Source organism: Oenanthe melanoleuca, chromosome 4, assembly GCF_029582105.1.
Source record: "Oenanthe melanoleuca isolate GR-GAL-2019-014 chromosome 4, OMel1.0, whole genome shotgun sequence".
Lineage (NCBI taxonomy): Eukaryota > Metazoa > Chordata > Aves > Passeriformes > Muscicapidae > Oenanthe > Oenanthe melanoleuca.
Window position 1 is genome coordinate 2,422,288 of NC_079337.1, and position 17,160 is coordinate 2,439,447.

At 43.3% G+C, this 17,160-nt stretch overlaps 1 protein-coding gene across 1 annotated transcript in view; it reads right to left on the reverse strand.

Moving 5' to 3' along the window:
• The window catches only part of ARSJ (arylsulfatase family member J), a 34,878-nt gene extending 18,372 nt beyond the window's left edge, over positions 1-16,506 (reverse strand). Inside the window, exon 1 of the mRNA XM_056490659.1 lies at positions 15,810-16,506. Within this exon, the coding sequence (XP_056346634.1) occupies positions 15,810-16,177 (368 nt within the window). The 5' untranslated portion in view covers positions 16,178-16,506. The remainder of the gene's footprint in view (positions 1-15,809) is intronic.
• Between the last annotated feature and the right edge of the window lie 654 nt (positions 16,507-17,160).

A 17,160-nucleotide genomic window follows, 5' to 3' on the forward strand; every position in this document is an offset into this window, starting at 1 on the left:
TCCTTATTCCTGCCTTCCCTAGAGATGAAAAAAAAGAGAAGAAAATTCTCATTCTCTCCTTGAATCTGCAATTTGCAAGGTGTGTTACTGAGACGAGAAAATGCAACAAAACAACAATTTGACAAAGGTTAAAATTTTCAAGTGCCTGACTACTACAGAGCCCTTGATTAGCCTATAGATGGAAGAGATAGATTTGAATTAAGTAGCTAAACAAATGGAATCACACGAAGCACACTTTGCCTTCTAATACCCCCCAAAATGCACAAACATTATTTCATACTCTCAGCAGACAGAATGATTTCTCCCACTCACTCCCTTAGGAACGTGCATAAAAAATTCCACTCCTCCCGCCTTAACTCCTACTCCAAACTTCTTCCCAATTATGACCATGGCTTCAGCTGCATTTTAAAAAGCCTTTCTCTACCTGCAGGTAGTTTCTCTTCTTGAAGAGAAGTGACAAAAATGAAACACTGCAGTTTTCCATCCTAAAGCAAGCTAGCAGCTGAGGTAGCAAACAAGGCCCAAGAAGCCATGGTGTCCATGGCTCAGGGACTTTCTCCATGCTCGTGGTGGCAATCACAGGTTATAGAATCACATTCTCCTTCCCAGAAAATGTTTTGCTGTTGGGTCAGGCACAGGCTGGACTCTTGCTTGCCTGGCATTACCATCCACCTACCCCAGTTAAGACAGGTTCCTTTCCTCCCTGGTTTCCTTAAAGAATGGATTGATGAGGTGTGAATTCAGAACAAGTGGTATCAGCAAACCGCCTGGGCAGGCGTGGCTTTTGCCACCCGAGTACTAACACCCGCGTGCCATAAATAGGGTAAATCCTCCATGGCAATGAAGGGAAGCAATCTGTTCTCTCCTGCCATGTTCCTGGCATCCAATCTCCAGTTGTACCACACAGACACAATCCCAGCAGGGGACAGAATATGGGAAGGAACACACAGTTCAGCTGCATTTAGAATTTCATGTGTGGCTGTGGGTACATTTCTCTGTTTTGCATGTACTTCCTGTCTTCAAGCACCTACTCTTTGCCTAAGTGGACTGTCTGGGTTTATGCAGATTTATTTAGCTGAGCAAGCTATTTAAGAAAATCCACACTTTTATTTCTAAGCGGTATATCAAAGTATAGCTTCAAGAGAATGACATTTTGTGTTTAATGAATTATTTCTGGTTTAACCATGGTAAAACTGTGTGTATTAAATAAAATCTTGTGAATACAGGCTTCACTGGCTCCTAAATTGAGGTGCATCTAGATAACAAACTGAAGATGTATCAGTGTAAAAATACACTAATAGAAAACCATAGAATTAGAATAATGGAATCACAGAATGATTTGGGTTGGAAGGAACCTCAAAGATCAGCTGGTTCCAATGTCTGGCAGGGCCACCATGGTCAGGGACACTGAGAGTATTACATTCCTAGTCCCTGATGCTAATGGAGCATCCCTGGCTTGACAGGATAGAAAGGCAGAGGAAAACATGAAACACAATCCCACACAGGTTCCATACATTTACCTGGCACAGGGTGGGAGATGAAGTACACTCACTGGCTGTCTTTGGCAAAAAGAATAAAGTAAAATAAAAAAAATTAAAATTACATTTTCTGAATGCATGAACTCTGAATTAGATCTTTATTTATGCTGAGTTTTATGCTGAGTTTTGTGAGGAGAAAAACTGACCACAATTAAAGCATCGCTGTGAAAGCCCAAGTTGCTGAAACATTTCTTTAAAAAATGTTAATGCAGGAAAATATTTTCAGTTTGGATCAGGGTACTATAGACAGAGAGGTTTCTCTATGGCATCAGCAGCTGATAAGCCTCGAGCAGACGGCAGAGAGGAAATACTTTAATTCCATTCCTGCCTGGCCAGTGTTGCACCAGCACCAACTGTTTCAGACACTTCTGCAGAGTGGTAATATTTGCAAGTGTTTCTTCAGAAATGTGCAGGATTTAATTCCAAGTATGCAGGACTGTTTTGACACAATTTATCAACTGCTCCCAAACAGATCAGGCTTGGAGCACACTTGTTCCATTTGCTAAATTCAAAATTTCCCTAGTGCGAGCCAAGGGAATTAGGCTCCACAAGGGTGGGGGTTTTCTTTGTACACTTTTGCTTTGATTTTTTAAAGCAAGCTACTCTGGTCATGCACAGTGGCTGCCAGAAGACTGAGTTCAAGTGAGACAGCACATTTACATAGAAGAATGGCTGAGCAACAGACCTTGCCCTCTCCAATAATGCCAGTTTACAAAAAGAAACTGGCAATTTATCTATATCTTTATCATCTATATCTATATCTATATCTATATCTATATCTATATCTATATCTATCTATATCATCTATATCTATATCTACAGATATATATAGCTACATCTTTTACGCTTTACTCTGGTGAGGCATTATTTCTCCTCCCCTGTTCATCATAATCCATGTTTTTTTGGCAAGGAAGAAACATGCATAAATAAGAGCATGCATGGTTTATTCCCCAAAGCAAAATCCAATTCACTGATAACAAGTGACAATTCCATTTTGCTGGACATGATTCAAAAGCAAATAAAGGTCATAATTCTAATAAAAACCAGTATTACCTATAGCAGAGGAAACACCTGGACCGTGCCTAATTGGTCATCTCTAATCTTTAAAACCTAATGAAGGCCCAGCAGTAATTTTGTAGGAAATGTCCTTGCTGTTAAACACCATATATCTACCCCAAAAGACCTGAAAGCTTCAAATGGTCTGTCAAGAAAATTTCTTTATATGCCAGCATCCATTAAATCATGAAATAGGTCTTTGCTCAGCAGAGAAGAATTTTAAAGAGCACAAATGTACTTGTATTTTTGAATACCAGAGCTGTAGCTGCCTGTTAGTTTTCTGACCCTGCATGTGACTTACCAGTACCTTGATCTGTAATACAGACCATTCTTTATGATGAAATATAATCCAGCAACTTCATGTTTTACAGCTTGTGAAAGACAAATCCTTCCTTGCTCACTGTCACAGGTGCACAATCAGGATTCAGATGAGGACAGCCTGGATTCCCAGCACCACAGCCAGAGAAGGCCCTGCCTGCTCATTTGGGAAACTGCCTGCCTCATTTCTTCAGAGAAATACCAAAACAAATGAAGATGGAACAATTGGTTCTTATCTTTATTTAATACCTGTCCAGTGACACTCCAGCAGAGCAGGATGCATGGACAATGGCACGGGACATTTGACATTGGAACACTGAAACTGAGATCATTATTTTGTTTGATGAACCAGAAACACAGAGAAGGGAGAGCAGAAACACCTCAAAACCAAAACAAACTCCAAACACATAAACACCCAAGACTCAAAAGCCCAAGGCTGAAACAGACATCATGAAAAAGACATTTTTCTGTGAAAGAGCGAGGGGTGAGCCTGGCACAGGTTGCCCAGAGAAGCTGTGGCTGCCCCATCCCTGGAAGTGTCCGTGGCCAGTTTGGACAGGGCTTGGACCAACGTGGGATAGTGGAAGGTGTCCCTGCCCATGGCAGGAGATGGACCAAGATGAGCTTTGATGTCCCTTTCAACCCAGACCATTTTATGATATGCCCATATGATTTCTTTAACTAACCCTGAAAATTGATTTGGCAAATTGAAGTTGTAAAATGAAAGATTTAGAATAAATATATTTAAGCTGCAGGCTTTTTCATTCTTACAGTACATCTGTGAGGAATTAGAAAAAGGAATTGGGTTAATTACATTCTGAGTGATTATTTTCATAGGGGTTATGAATATATGTTTAAGGTGAAATTTATACAGATTAAATTCCACAACCTGTTCAGACTGTAAATTTGCACTCATCAAACTGCTGCACTGCCTGCTGGAGAGCTGAAATTCAAAAGGAAATTGAATTAGAGGAATAACCTGAACAAAACAGGAGGCAATTCACTTACAATAACCACAAAGCAGTGCTTTTGGGGTGGAATAATCAACGGCACTAACTTAAGTTCTTGCAGAAAAGAAGATCTGGGGCTTGCTGGTAGCCCAGCCTGAGGGTGAGTCAGCAATGACTTGGTGCTGTGGAAAAAAAACTTTGTCTTATTGGGACCTACATGAGGGATTAGGGAAAACATGACATCCTACTTTAAACAAGGCAATAAAACACAGGTTTCCCAGGTATATTAGAGGAAAGAAAATGCATTTGCTTAGTATCCAAAGACTGAAAAAGGGTACAGAGCTCCAAGCTGGCCATTATCCTATCATGGGATGGTGAGGCTTGAGCACACCTTGTCCTGTGCTGCACAGAACGTGGGAGCTCTCACAGGAACGAGCCCATATGGATAATCAGCTTGGTTTAATTGGCAGATCACAGCTGAACTGGTAAAAATAGCACAAGATCTGTTGTTCTTGTGACATTTCCTACCCATCAGCAGCAGAAAAGCCTCAAACACTCTCTGATAAACAGACGCTTTGCCCAGATTTTCTGCTGAGGTAAATTCATGCCAGTAAAGGATGGATGTACTGCTTTCCAATTACTCAACTGTGAAAATATTTTAGTAACTTTGGGATTGAGAAGAAGGCATCAAGGCAGGACTGGTCAAACTTTTACTGGAACATTGTGTCCTGTTCCAGATGACACTTTTCAATAAAAAATAGGCCCAGATATAAAAAGTCCAGAGGACTACATTAAGAGCCATCAAAGGTATATAAACCAAGGTATATAAACCCTTTCAAACATTAAGAGCCATCAAAGGTATATAAATCCTTTTCTGTGTGGAAAGATGGAAAGAACTGAATTTACTCAGGCTGGAGAAGGGAAGAGCAGAGATGTGATAATAGACTCAGATGTACAGGAGATTTATCACCTTTTTTAGCAAAGTAAGTTCTTCACCTGAAAACTGCCAAGAGACCAGAGGCTTAAACTGCAGGAGGAAAGATAGTTAGACATTTTAAAAGTGATATAACCTGAATTAGAGCTAAGACTGCCTGGGGGAGGTGTGGAAATCTCTGTTGAAAGTTTTTAGGAACAAGTTATTCCCACATATTTAAATAGTAATTTTTAATTATTTCCTGAAGAAGGACAGTCATGGTAATTTATTATGACTTCTTAAAACTTTTTTTTCTTGAATTTTCTGTGGATGCAAAGCAACGAATGCTCCCTCCCTTCTGAAGTGTCCAGTAGCAGGGCAGTGAGCTCAGGAGCCATGAAGGGCACCATGCAGTGAGGCCAGCTGGAAGAGCAGTGGACCCACAGGGCTCAGCTGAGGAACACCAGTTCTCCACCAGCACACGGTGGGTCTGTGCCCAGAGCACACAGCTCCTCCCACTGCGGGCGGACAAGGAACGTCTCCTTTCCTGGAAACACCTTGTTCTCAGAGCAGCCTGCAAACGCCAGGGCAACACACTTCCCTGCACTCATAGGGCAGGCTGGCAGCAGCAGAGAGCTCAATTCCAGGGCTTGGAGTAAATCAGGGCAGCGTGGTTTGGTTTGAATACAGGAGGGTGAACTTAAAAGGTGAATAATCTTGCCTATATATCATATCATATCACATCACTTATCGTATCATGTCGTGTCTAATTAGAAATCCCTGAACTGCTTCCAAGTGCCTTAGGTTTGTTTTCTTTTCCAAACACTCCTGGGAGTAGCACAACCTTTTTAAAGTTCCTTCTCCTCCCTGATAGTATCACCTTTTTCAGTTTTAAAACACAATGCTGGTGGAAAGCTACATGGTAGAAAATGAAACATTTATTACAAAATCTCCTTTGACAACAGGCTTTTTAACGGTTTCAAAATATTTTCAGAACCGTGCAAGGAGTATTACCCTTTATACTCCTTGAAGCGTATTTACAACTGTGATCAGCTATAATGAATCCAGCTTTAAGAGACTGATAAGGAAAGTATAAATATTATTTCTTTATGCATACAAAGTTTTATGCATGGCAGTAACTGATTAACAGGGAGAACATAAATTCTGATTGTATCTGAAAGACACATCAATCTGCTCTTCAGCCAAAAAACACCTGAAGAATTAGAGAACTAAAGGACAGGGTGAGACCATTCTTGTGGAGAAGACTTGGGCTGGCTGCTCCTCTGCTTGGTGCTGGAGATGGGATAACGGGGAAAATGAAGAGAATGGATTTAGGTCTGGCAGCCAAACTGATTGACCTTGGAAGCAGAGAGAACACTCCAAAAGGACATCCTGGTGGGCTGCTATCCAGGAAAGCCTGGAAGTGGTTTGGGAGGCTGCAAATGTTTAAAACTAGTTCTGGAATGACCTGAAAGGTTTGAGTGTTTTCTGGGGATAGTGTGAAAAAGGTCAGGGAGGTATCCTGAAGGACAGGAGGGGAGGGTCACACAGAGCACCAGTATTACTATGGACAGAATAATTTCCTGTGGTTTTCCCTGAGAAGGATGGGAGGTTGCAGAAGGAGCTGGCAACCAGGTCAAGTTAATAAATAGTCTCATTTTCTAAAACACACACCTACATTACCAGAGAAACACAGACCAGGCAGCAGCTTTCTCCAGGTTAACTGGGGAGGAGAGGGACTTCTCACCACTTTCCCCCTGGGGTGATGGGCACCCTCACCCCACAGGGTTTCCAAACACACAAACCTGACAGAACGACCACAAGGGCAGGAAGTAAAATCCTGGTTGTCTGACTCACTGCTTGGGCTGTTCCTCCTGCTTCTGACCCCAAGTATATTCATTACATATCATATTATTCATTATGCAAATCAATAATTTATTAAGGAGCAGAAATGTCCCCCAAGTGCCCTCAAAACTCAACTGTGACATGAAATCATTTAATACAGAAACGCTCCACTCTGTTATTTTTCTTTTAAGATATCTCAGGCTGCATCTTGTTTATAAAGAAAAGCAAAGCAGAGTAGCCCACAAATCTCATTTTGCATTACCGTGACTCACCATGGTTAATGGTAACAAAATAAATGTTTTTGTTACCAAAGTGAGCAGGTATGACTCAGATACATGGAGGCTGCACGTTGGTTGAACAGTAAGAATCATCTTGATGGTACAGTTCTTCAGATTCAAAAGCACTTTAATGATTTGCCAGGAAAAGCTGCATGTATATATAAATATATATAAATCCTATTAAATCAGTTTACTGGTAAAGACAAGGCATTGTAGGAGGTAACAGCTGAAATTCAGGCCATTAAACCCCAGTGCACTTCCAGGTCACATTCAGCAGGAAACATGAAAACAGAAGCTGATGAGAATAGAGAGGGCCATAAACCAAGCAGCAAATATTTCACTGCTTGCTAGACTACTTCTACAGGGGGAGAAACAACACAGAAAGAAGTAGTTCCTTCCTCCTCTCCACCAAGAATTTTATTGTGACAAGCCAGAACCATAAGATAATTTACAAAGTAAGAATTAAACAGACTGCAAATCAGAATTAATGTGGAATGATGGTAATCAAGTATGGGCAATAGTGAAAAAAAATCTGCTGTAAAGAAAAATCAGCAAACAGACTGAAATCACTTCCTCTGAAGGCTCTTGAAAATGGGACCATGGAACAATTAAGGAAGCAGGTGCCATTATGCTGTGGTCATTAACAAAGTCCCTAATTACATTGGTTAACCCTTTAAAAGAAAAAAAAAAAAAAAAAGAATATAAAAAATTTCACAAAAAGTTTTCTTTTCTAAAATTGACAACATGGTGAAGTTAGGGGACTCCTTAACAGTCAAGATTCCAATTTCTTGGATACTTGGCAATATTTTTTTATTTCCAGGAGGAAACAAACAATAAAGAAGAGTTTATAAAGTCAGTGTGTCCCTGCTCTGTGATATAAGTTGGCAGGAGACCTAATTCAGCAATCTCCAGAGGTCCCCTCAAACCCAGTTTTCTATGACTTTATCAACTCTAATCCATGACAACTAAAACTGAGTATATAAAATGTGATGGTAAATATTGCTTTGACAAAGTTTATTACATTCAGAGAGGTACAATTTGTGAGGCAACAGTGGATCTATTAGAGTATATTTAGTCTAAAGATACTACACTGCTTCCCCCATCCTGAGGCTAATTTTCTCCTCTCCCTTCAGCTTCCCATTTTCCTCAAATTATAGTGTTTCTTCAAATTTATAATTTTCTGCCTCTTCAAAACAGAAGGGAACTCATTTCTCATGAGAGCTTATTAACACAGAGATCGCCTCTAAAACAGTACCTTGGTACCCACTTGTGTTCTATAAATGCTAAGAAAAATTACATAATGTTATCTCATAATGGGAGAAAATTCTCTTTCAGGAAAGGAATGCTTTAAAATGCATAAACGGAGATAAAAGCAGACTGAATCAGAAAATGGACACAAGAGATTTGGCTAGAAAACAGCTAAAATTCTGATAAGAGGATGCAGTGGAATTAAAATCTACTGCAAAAAAGCTGAATTAATATTTCAATTAAAAAAGAAAAAAAATAAGTGAAATTAAAAGCCGAAGTAATTTAGTCTGAATCCTGTGTTTACAATCAGAGTGCCATGTCAGTGAGAAAGCTGCCATGGCACAAACATGCTCATTAACCACGGGGTAAAGTGTAAGAAAAATAAGGAATAGGTTTGGTTTCTATATGTGAATTTTCTGCCCCAAGGTTGAAAACAAAGGCTCTGGGGCCACAACATACTTATGATATTAATAATGTCTGCTTCAATGCTTATTATCTAATATCTGCAGAGATGCATTCGAGAAGATAATTCTGTGTTTGAAGCAGACTAAAATGTACTTAATTATCCCAGATTTGTTTTCCAACTCCAGCAACATCCTGTCCTCCAACCTGGAGCTTGATAATATGTTGATAACAGCCTGAATTAATATGTAGGTGATAGCTGACACCACTAATTAACGTATTACAGCTGCAGTTGAGCTAGAATGATGAAACATATTTAACTGCTTTCTTATTAAAAGCCAGCACGTACAGTAAAGTTCCCCATTTAAAATTCTGCAATTTCATCACAGACCACAGAGCTATTTTAGTCAAACCTCAATGGCTGAAACACCTTTTGTATTAATCTTTTACATTTGTTACCCATTAGGGCTGCCTTGGGTTTTTTCTGAACTCTTCCTATTGCATTCCAGCCTCCCAATTTACACATACAGAGAGAAGCTGAGGTCAGAAGCCAGGTCTACTGGCTTTTAAGAGAGAAAACTAATAAATTGGGTAGCTTTGATAAAAAGCTTACTGATACAGAGAAAGCTAACACATCCTACACAAGATCACTCACACAGGCACAATCTTCTTTGCCTTGTGCTATTTATATTAACTGAAAAATGTCTGGTGAAATTATCTCCATTCTGGAACAGGCATTCTAGAACGGAGCAAACTCAACTCAATACAGAAAATCTGATTATAAATCAATACAAAGCCAAGCAAAATATTTGGGGGGAATAGGAAATCTCAAAGTGCAATAAAAATTCAAACCCTGAACTAAGATACACACACTTAAGAAGACAAGGCCCTGGGTGTGTGGCATTATCACCCACGCCAGTGTCACAGAGACAGAAAGAATGCGGACTGATTTTTCCCTTCTTCTGACCTTCAGCTCACTAATCTGGAAAATCTTTCAATGAAAGGTAAAGTGCTTTAATGAAAGCATTAATTTAATTTGTCCCATTTAATTTGGTCTAAATCATTTGACAGGAAAGCAGACCCCATCTTTTCATTTCCTGTTTTATTTTCAGACACCCATCTCAGGTTCCCATCTTGACTCACTTAAAGGGCCCCATGAAGGAAGAGTAACAGTGAAAAGGGAGAACTGAACAAAAGTCTACTGCCACCACTGATTCAGCTTCCTGCCACAGGCAGCACTATGTGTCATCAATTACACAGCATGTCTCAGGACCAATGCTAAAAGAGCTAAATTCCTTAATTATTTTAAGGCTAACTTTTCCATGGAATATAATTTCTCTTTCACAGCTGAAACACACGACAAAACCAAACCGTGGGATAAAAGCCTACAACAAACTCTTTGGAGTAGAGGTAATTTACCATCACAAATTTTCTAAATTTATTTCCAACTATATTTCTTTAGCTTACTGTACTTTGTATAAATTGAAAAATGAAAAACAAAAATAAATTTCCACCGTATAGTTATAGATGTCAGGCAGTGCTGTTTGTTCTATGCAACAGACTTTAACTATCAAACATTGTTCTTAGAGGCTGTCAGAAACTGATGCAAGAAAAGGTTACTCAACTTGTCCTACACTTTGCTATTTCCTGTGTGTGCTACTTCTTATTTTGATTGTTTGCATGCAGTTTCCTTTCCAGCCCTGTTCTCCACATGCTCCTTTGTGCAGTCAATTAATAATTACAGTGATATGGACAGACCTCTTGTAGATTAATACCCCAGAGCAGCTCAGTACCTGGATCTAATTTTCCATAGAACAGAGGAGAGCAAACACAGGAGAATAAAATAAAGAAAAGCAAGTCCTTGCATTTAATTATTTACTTGTTCTCTGTGTGTGCTTCATATATACGTATGTATGGACAATGTCATCCTAAGTGAAAAACATAAGAACATGGAAAAAGATACCTCAACATCTTTGGCAGCCATCCCACAAATGGTCCTGAAAGAAGTCAGCAGAAATAAACAATGACATACTCCAAGAGTTATGAGGCCTAGGGGGAAAAATCTTGAAAATTTCCAGAGAAAACGAGGTTGCAGAAAAGAGGAATTTCTAGGAGAAAACTGAAATTAAACTTTCACACAGTATTTTCTGTCAGAGTGAACACTGAAATAGTTTCTGGCATTTAGTAGTGTTTTATTCACACCATCTCTCAGAAGGCCTTCTGTATTAATCTGTACTTCAAATGAGGCACAGATGAATCCAAGCTGGAAGAGGCGCCATCCAGCTCAACCCTTTTCCCCAAGACAGACTCATCTCCATTAAGTCATTCCCCACATATTGTCCTTCATGACTGCTGCTGGAGAAACCCAGCAATTTCTCAAAGCCAGCTATTCCAGTGTTTCACAGTCTCTGTGCCTGCAGGTTCTCCCTCTGACCTGACCTGAAGTTTTCCCTGCTCCAGAAAGCCCCTCACTTCTTGTACCACTCATCATGACACTGAACACACACCATGCCCTTTCCTGCACTTGAAATACCAGAGATTTACCAGGTCCCTTCCCATTTTTCTCTTCTTTAGACTAAACAACTCTGTTTCTTCTGATCCTTCCCCTCGAGTTATCACTCTGAGATATCAGATCACCCTTCTCTGGACATTCTCCCATGAGATACACATTGCTCTTGGAGAATGATGCCCAAGTTAGGGCAAAAGTGCTCCAGCTGTGGAGAAGAATGGCTCTGCATGGACCTACAAGGCCCCACATTCTCACAAACTCATGTGATGTTCGTTCTTTTGGTAACAATGTGACATTGTTGACCTCATACCCAGTGTATGATGCACTGTAATTCCAGTTACTTTTCTGCAGGAATGCTGTCGAAGGAGTTGATTTCCATCCTCAGCCCATTAAATTTCTTCCTGCTTCAGGAACTCAGCAGAGCATCTTCTATTTATCACTGCTGGCTTTAATTCTGCTTTTTTACAGATTATGCCTCTAATTTGTCAAGATGATTTGCAGTATCACTACAATCCCTTAATGCTGGCAGGCCCTCCTATCTTACCAGCGCACTGAATCAGAACATTTTATTTCATCATCTCAGTTCTTAATGGAAACACTGATCAGAATTAAACTCGGGACCGCTGGCTGCCAAGTCCCTTTACTCCAGAGCAGATAAAGTATCAGGTCACCACTTGGTACTTAAGGCTGATATTCTGCAGCCCTCATATTTTGTTAACTACAGAGCAGGGAATATATCTAATGGGGTGTGATATATGCTTCCCAGTATCCCGTCAGGGCTCCAAGACCCTTTGCTGCAGCTCAGAGCACAGCAGGTAACTTCCCAGTCATGCACCACTGTACTGGCTCCTTCCCAGAGCAACACTGCTGGAATTGCAGCTTGGGCCAGGATGCACCCAGGAGGCAGGGAGAGAGGAGCCTCACTGAGAATTCACACCCTCAGAGTAAAGTATTTCTGTTTGCCTGAAGTCAGCTACACTGCTTTCAACTCAAAGTACTTAGCCCACTCCTGTTTGCCAAAATAAGTCTTACTTTGCTCAAACATTGTCATTTTTAATGCTGAACTAGGTATCACTACACAGGGATGCCTAGAGCCATATGCCTAACACATATAGCTATATATATATATATATATATATATATATATATATATATGCTGATAAATGGGTGACATTTCTGAATTAGAAAAGAGTTATAATTACTTATATTACAATAACACTCAGATTATGCTTACTGATTATACAATCTATTTCTGTCTGCTTTGGATGAGCAATTTCTCAATATTCCATTTTATCCCACGGGAAAAAAGGGATTTATTTCTCTAGACTGCAGCATTTCCCAACATCTTCCATCTCTGCATTCCATCCACAGTGCAAAGCTCATTCCTGAGATTAGTGCAGGGCTTCCATGACTCAGAAAAGGAGTTCAGATTCTCACTGATCTGTAACCCCAGCTGTGCATGAGATAGTACAGAGAGAGCCCTGCTCCTGAACAGATGAGGAACCTTCTTGTGGCCCAGATGGATTCCAGTGCACATCATGCTCCCCAGGCTACAAGCCTGATGGGCAGCAGAAAACCGAGAGCCTAGAGCAGGAAACAGGTACCTAAATAATGCCAAAATCATTCAGAGCATATTATGTCTAGATTCCTTCTGATCAGTCAGTATTGATTGTCAGATTTCTTTGCTAAATTAAGCATTGCTGCAGCAAATACCACAACATTGCATAGTGGGAGCTACCCAAACACATGTTCATCTGAGCTTATAGGCTTTCAGCCAGGTATCCGATTCTGCTCAAATTATTTAGTTTTTGAGGCATGCCTGCTACTTTCAAGAAGGAAACAACCACCAAAAATACTGTATCACACCAGATAATTCATCTGGAGACGGTTTCTGTCACTCACACCCAAGCCCAGGGACGACCAAAGGTTTAGTCCAGCTGTATGACCTGCCAGAGGCCGGGCACGCCCTGTCCCTGCTGCCACCCCAGCTGTGCAGCTGCTTTGCAGAGCTGCTCCCTCACCTCCCTGCACGGCCCCAGCACATCACACTGGCCCTCAGCCCACTGGCTCACGCCTTTCTTCTCCATTCCTGAGGCTCAGCTCAGCTGCACCCCCCCCATACACACCCAGAAATAAAGCCCAAAATAAAAAGCTGTGGCAACCAGCCCTACTAGTGGTGTAAAAGCAATAGTTTTGGATGGTGTGAATGGGGAAAGTGATAATACTGCGGGAAAGTAAGGAATGAAAGTAGCCAAAGGCTCACACACAGGGTGTGAGAAAGCAGACAGGGACTCAAGTGGTCAGGATGACAAGCTCACCAGCTGCCACACTGTGGAACAGCACAGAGGGGAAACACCAATTCTGCCTCTTCTAACATGTCACCTCCAGCCTCCTTCCCTGTGCTAGCTCACACACAAGAGAGCCACCAAAAGAAGGTTTCTTTACTAGCACAGCCCTTGGAGGGGCTGCCTGGAGACCTGTGAAGAACTTGGGCTGTTCAAAGCCTTCTCCGAAATTTAACTTCCACTTGGCAACCTGAGTCAGTCCTCCCTCATGAGTCTGATTTACATAACTCCCTCTGGATCTGGCTGATCCAAGAGGTAATGTCTGGAACACCTTCTAGTTCAAGGTGCCCTCCAACCTAAACTATCCTTTGGTAAGTTTGCTAAGCATTGGATGTGTATTGGGAAGCATGGGGCATCCAGGTGATCTTTCAGAAGATGAGCAGGTCTTTAGCCTGGAACTAACACGTTTAAGAACTTAAGAAATAAGAGCACTTGTTCTGGATTAGGAGTGTCCAAATCCTGGCATTTTAATTAAGACACCTCTTCTAAGAAGGCATTAAAAGCAGTCATCAAAGCATTTATCTCCAGCAGGAATGAAAACAGTATTCTCTGAACCTGCCTTGTGAGTACTTTACCCAGCCTATTAATCCCTCACCAATCCCTCCCTGATTTCTCACTCATGGAAAATAGTTCTCTCTACAGCTCCTTTTTCCCTAAAGTAGAACAACACCTAAAAAAAAGCTCTAAGGGCTTTAGACTAGCAGACTAAGAAAATAAAGACAAAGTATAAGCAAATTTCTTTTTCCCATAAAAGTTTCCAAAACCAAAGCAGGCAGATTTGCAGAACCATTTCCGCCTGACAAGCCAATGAAAAGAGCAGGGCTTCTCAGAACATACCTACCTTTTACTGAATTTAAAGAAGGATCAAAATAGTTAAACTGAGTTACAGTTATCCTTAATTTGTATTTTTTTCATGTTTAAACAATCTCTGCAGCCCCCTGGTTCCACTGGAACCTGGTGATCCCATTCCTGCAGCTGCTGCATGAGTCATTGCTGTGCAGCATGACATTCCCTTTTGTAAAGCACTGCTTCCCAAACCATCATCCTCAGAGAGCTGCCTGGCTACGTGCTGCTGGCCCAGCTCCTGCCCTCCAACTGCTGCCTGCCTTTAAGACAACCAAGATGCACTGAACACTATCCTGGCACACATTTCCCTTGAAAGCTGCTGCTTTAGGTGCCTCAGGGCAACTCTGTTCTTGTGAATGACTGAGGAGATGCCTTGAAATAACTTTGAGACATAGTCTGCACAAAGAAGTAAAAATAAAACCAAAACAAAAACCTGTGTGGAATTCTTGCTCTAGACAATGTGTCAGCTCTCCATGCAAATCTCCCTGGTCCAGCAAGTCTGGGAAATAGACCGAGACTGGGAATTATCTCCAGCTCTACCATATGGAGATGCAAGACACCAGGCCAGTTGCTTGTTTTATTTAACATGTGTTTCTTTTACCAGCAGTATTAACATGGCCTTGTTCCTGTTTATACTTTTGGAAAGGAGAAAATAAACTTTTTTCCTCTCATTTTGTTTTGCTCTTTTAAGAATTCCCTGTTCCTGTCAAAGGGAGTTAAGCTAAACAGAAACAAGGCAGTTTTGTTCCAGAGTAAATGTGTCCACACTTGGAGCTATTTGGAAATTGTTCCTACAGTTCAAATGCATAAATTCCCCCCCTCCCTTAATCCTCATTAACCTTCTGATGTAAGAAGGCCCTGAGGTTGGGTAATTATTTAGTTAGCAGACCACAGTATAACACAACTTTAAGGCAAAGCACACAACACCCACCCAGTGCTTTCACCAGTTAGGTGAGGCACCTATTTTAGTGGCTTAGGAGTAAAGTTTGTAATTGCCCGCAAAGTGACAAGAGCAATGCTGCAGCTATGAGGGTACAGAGAGAGCCTGAATTCCCTTTGCCCATCCACAGGTGACACACTGAGAAACCACCTCATAAATTCAGGATAACCCTTGGAGAGAACTCACATCAAGACAATGTCAGTGAGACCCGTGACCAAACTGCAACGAACACAGAGGAGAAAACGTAAGGCTGGCATTTCCCTGAGACAACTCCTCCTCTGAGTCCCCTGGAAATCACAGAGCAGAGCAGAGCTGCTCGCTCCTCAGCAATAGCAGCAGAACTTGACAACCAGCACATCTGGTAGTGATGCTGTAAGCACGAATGTGCTCCAGCACTCCGAGGGGCAGCTCGCAGTGCTGAACCCTCCTGCCTCACTGGGTGACACCTCTGTATTTTGCTATTTCAAACCTATCACAAATCTGTTCCATTCAAGGGTCCAGAGAGGCACATTCTGCCAATAAGATAACCCAGATGTGAGCCTGCCAGGTTCACCCGTGCTCTTTCCAACAGAGACACTGTTTAGGCTGGAGAGGTGAATGATGAAGTAGTAGCAAACTTACTTTCCAGTGATCAATTGGCTTCTGGATGGTGTACACATGGGCTGGACATAGTAGTTCTCCAGCTTGACCCCTTCGGCAGCCAGCTTGTCCAGCGTGGGCGTCCGGATCTCAGACCCGTGGTACCCCACGTCCCTGAACCCCTGATCGTCGGCCAGGATGAAGATGATGTGCGGCTGCGAGCGGGGGGCGCCGGCCGCGGGCTGCTCTCCCAGCAGGTTCCCCGGCGCCTCCCCGGCACCTCCCCGGCGGCTGCCCCAGGCCAGGTAGCCGCAGGTGAGGAGGCTGAGCAGGGACAGCCCGGCCAGCACCGCCGCCACCATCCTCCCCGGGCTGGGGCGGCGCGGCCAGCGGCGCCCACCGCGGGCCATCCACCGCGGCGGAAGGGCAGAAAAACACTAACGAAAAGCAAATAAACCAACAAAAACTCGACAAAGCCAGGCGGCCCCGGGACGGGCAGCGCCCGTCAGGGCTCCCTCCGAGCGAGAGACACCGCAGTCACCGCAACTTGGGCAAGTTCAGCCGCTGGAGCCGGTGCCGGAGCCGGTGCCGGAGCCGGGCGGGTGGGCAGGGCCCCGCCGGGGGTCACGGCACCCTCGGCCCGCCCCCGGCCCCGCGCCGGGGCGCCGCTGCCAGCCCGTCCCGGGGCCGCTGCCCATGGCGGGGCGAGCCGGGCGCCCCGGGACGGGACGGGCCGGGACGTGCCGCTCCCCGCCCGCCCCCGCCGGCGCTGCCGGGCCGCCCCGCTCCCTCCCCGCTCCCTCGCCACCGCCCCCGGGGGCTCCCGGCGCTCGGACCCGCCGGAGGACAGGGGCACCCCGGCCCGGCAGCGCCCGCAGCCCCGCTCCTCCCTGCCCGGCCCCTCCGCAACCCCGGCTCCTGCCCCCGCCCGCCCCGTCCGCAACTCTTTTCCTCCTTTCCCTCTCCTCCCCTCTGCCCGCCCCTCGCATCCCAGAGGAGAACCCCCCACCCCGTTCGGCCGCCAGCCCCAGCCTCCCCCCCACAGCGAGGTGGTCTTACATGTCCCCCCCCGTTCCGCCCCCTCGAAATATTGATTGTTTTAAGTGTTTCTGACTTGGCCACAAACATCTGGAAGGTATGAACGTACCGGATTTGTTTCCAGCCACAAAACAGCCCCAAATCCCAAACCCTCCAATTCTGGCGAGGCTGTGGCAAACGCCAGGAATGCGCCTTTGCAGAATAGAATAATTTTTAAGAATTTGGGTTAAAGTACGAATGTGCTGAAGTTGCAAAATACAACTTCACCCTGTCCTGGAAGACACCGGGTCAGGCAGAAACTGATATTCACACACGATTAGGCTGAAGTAAATCTGCAGGTCTGACCTGTCTAACA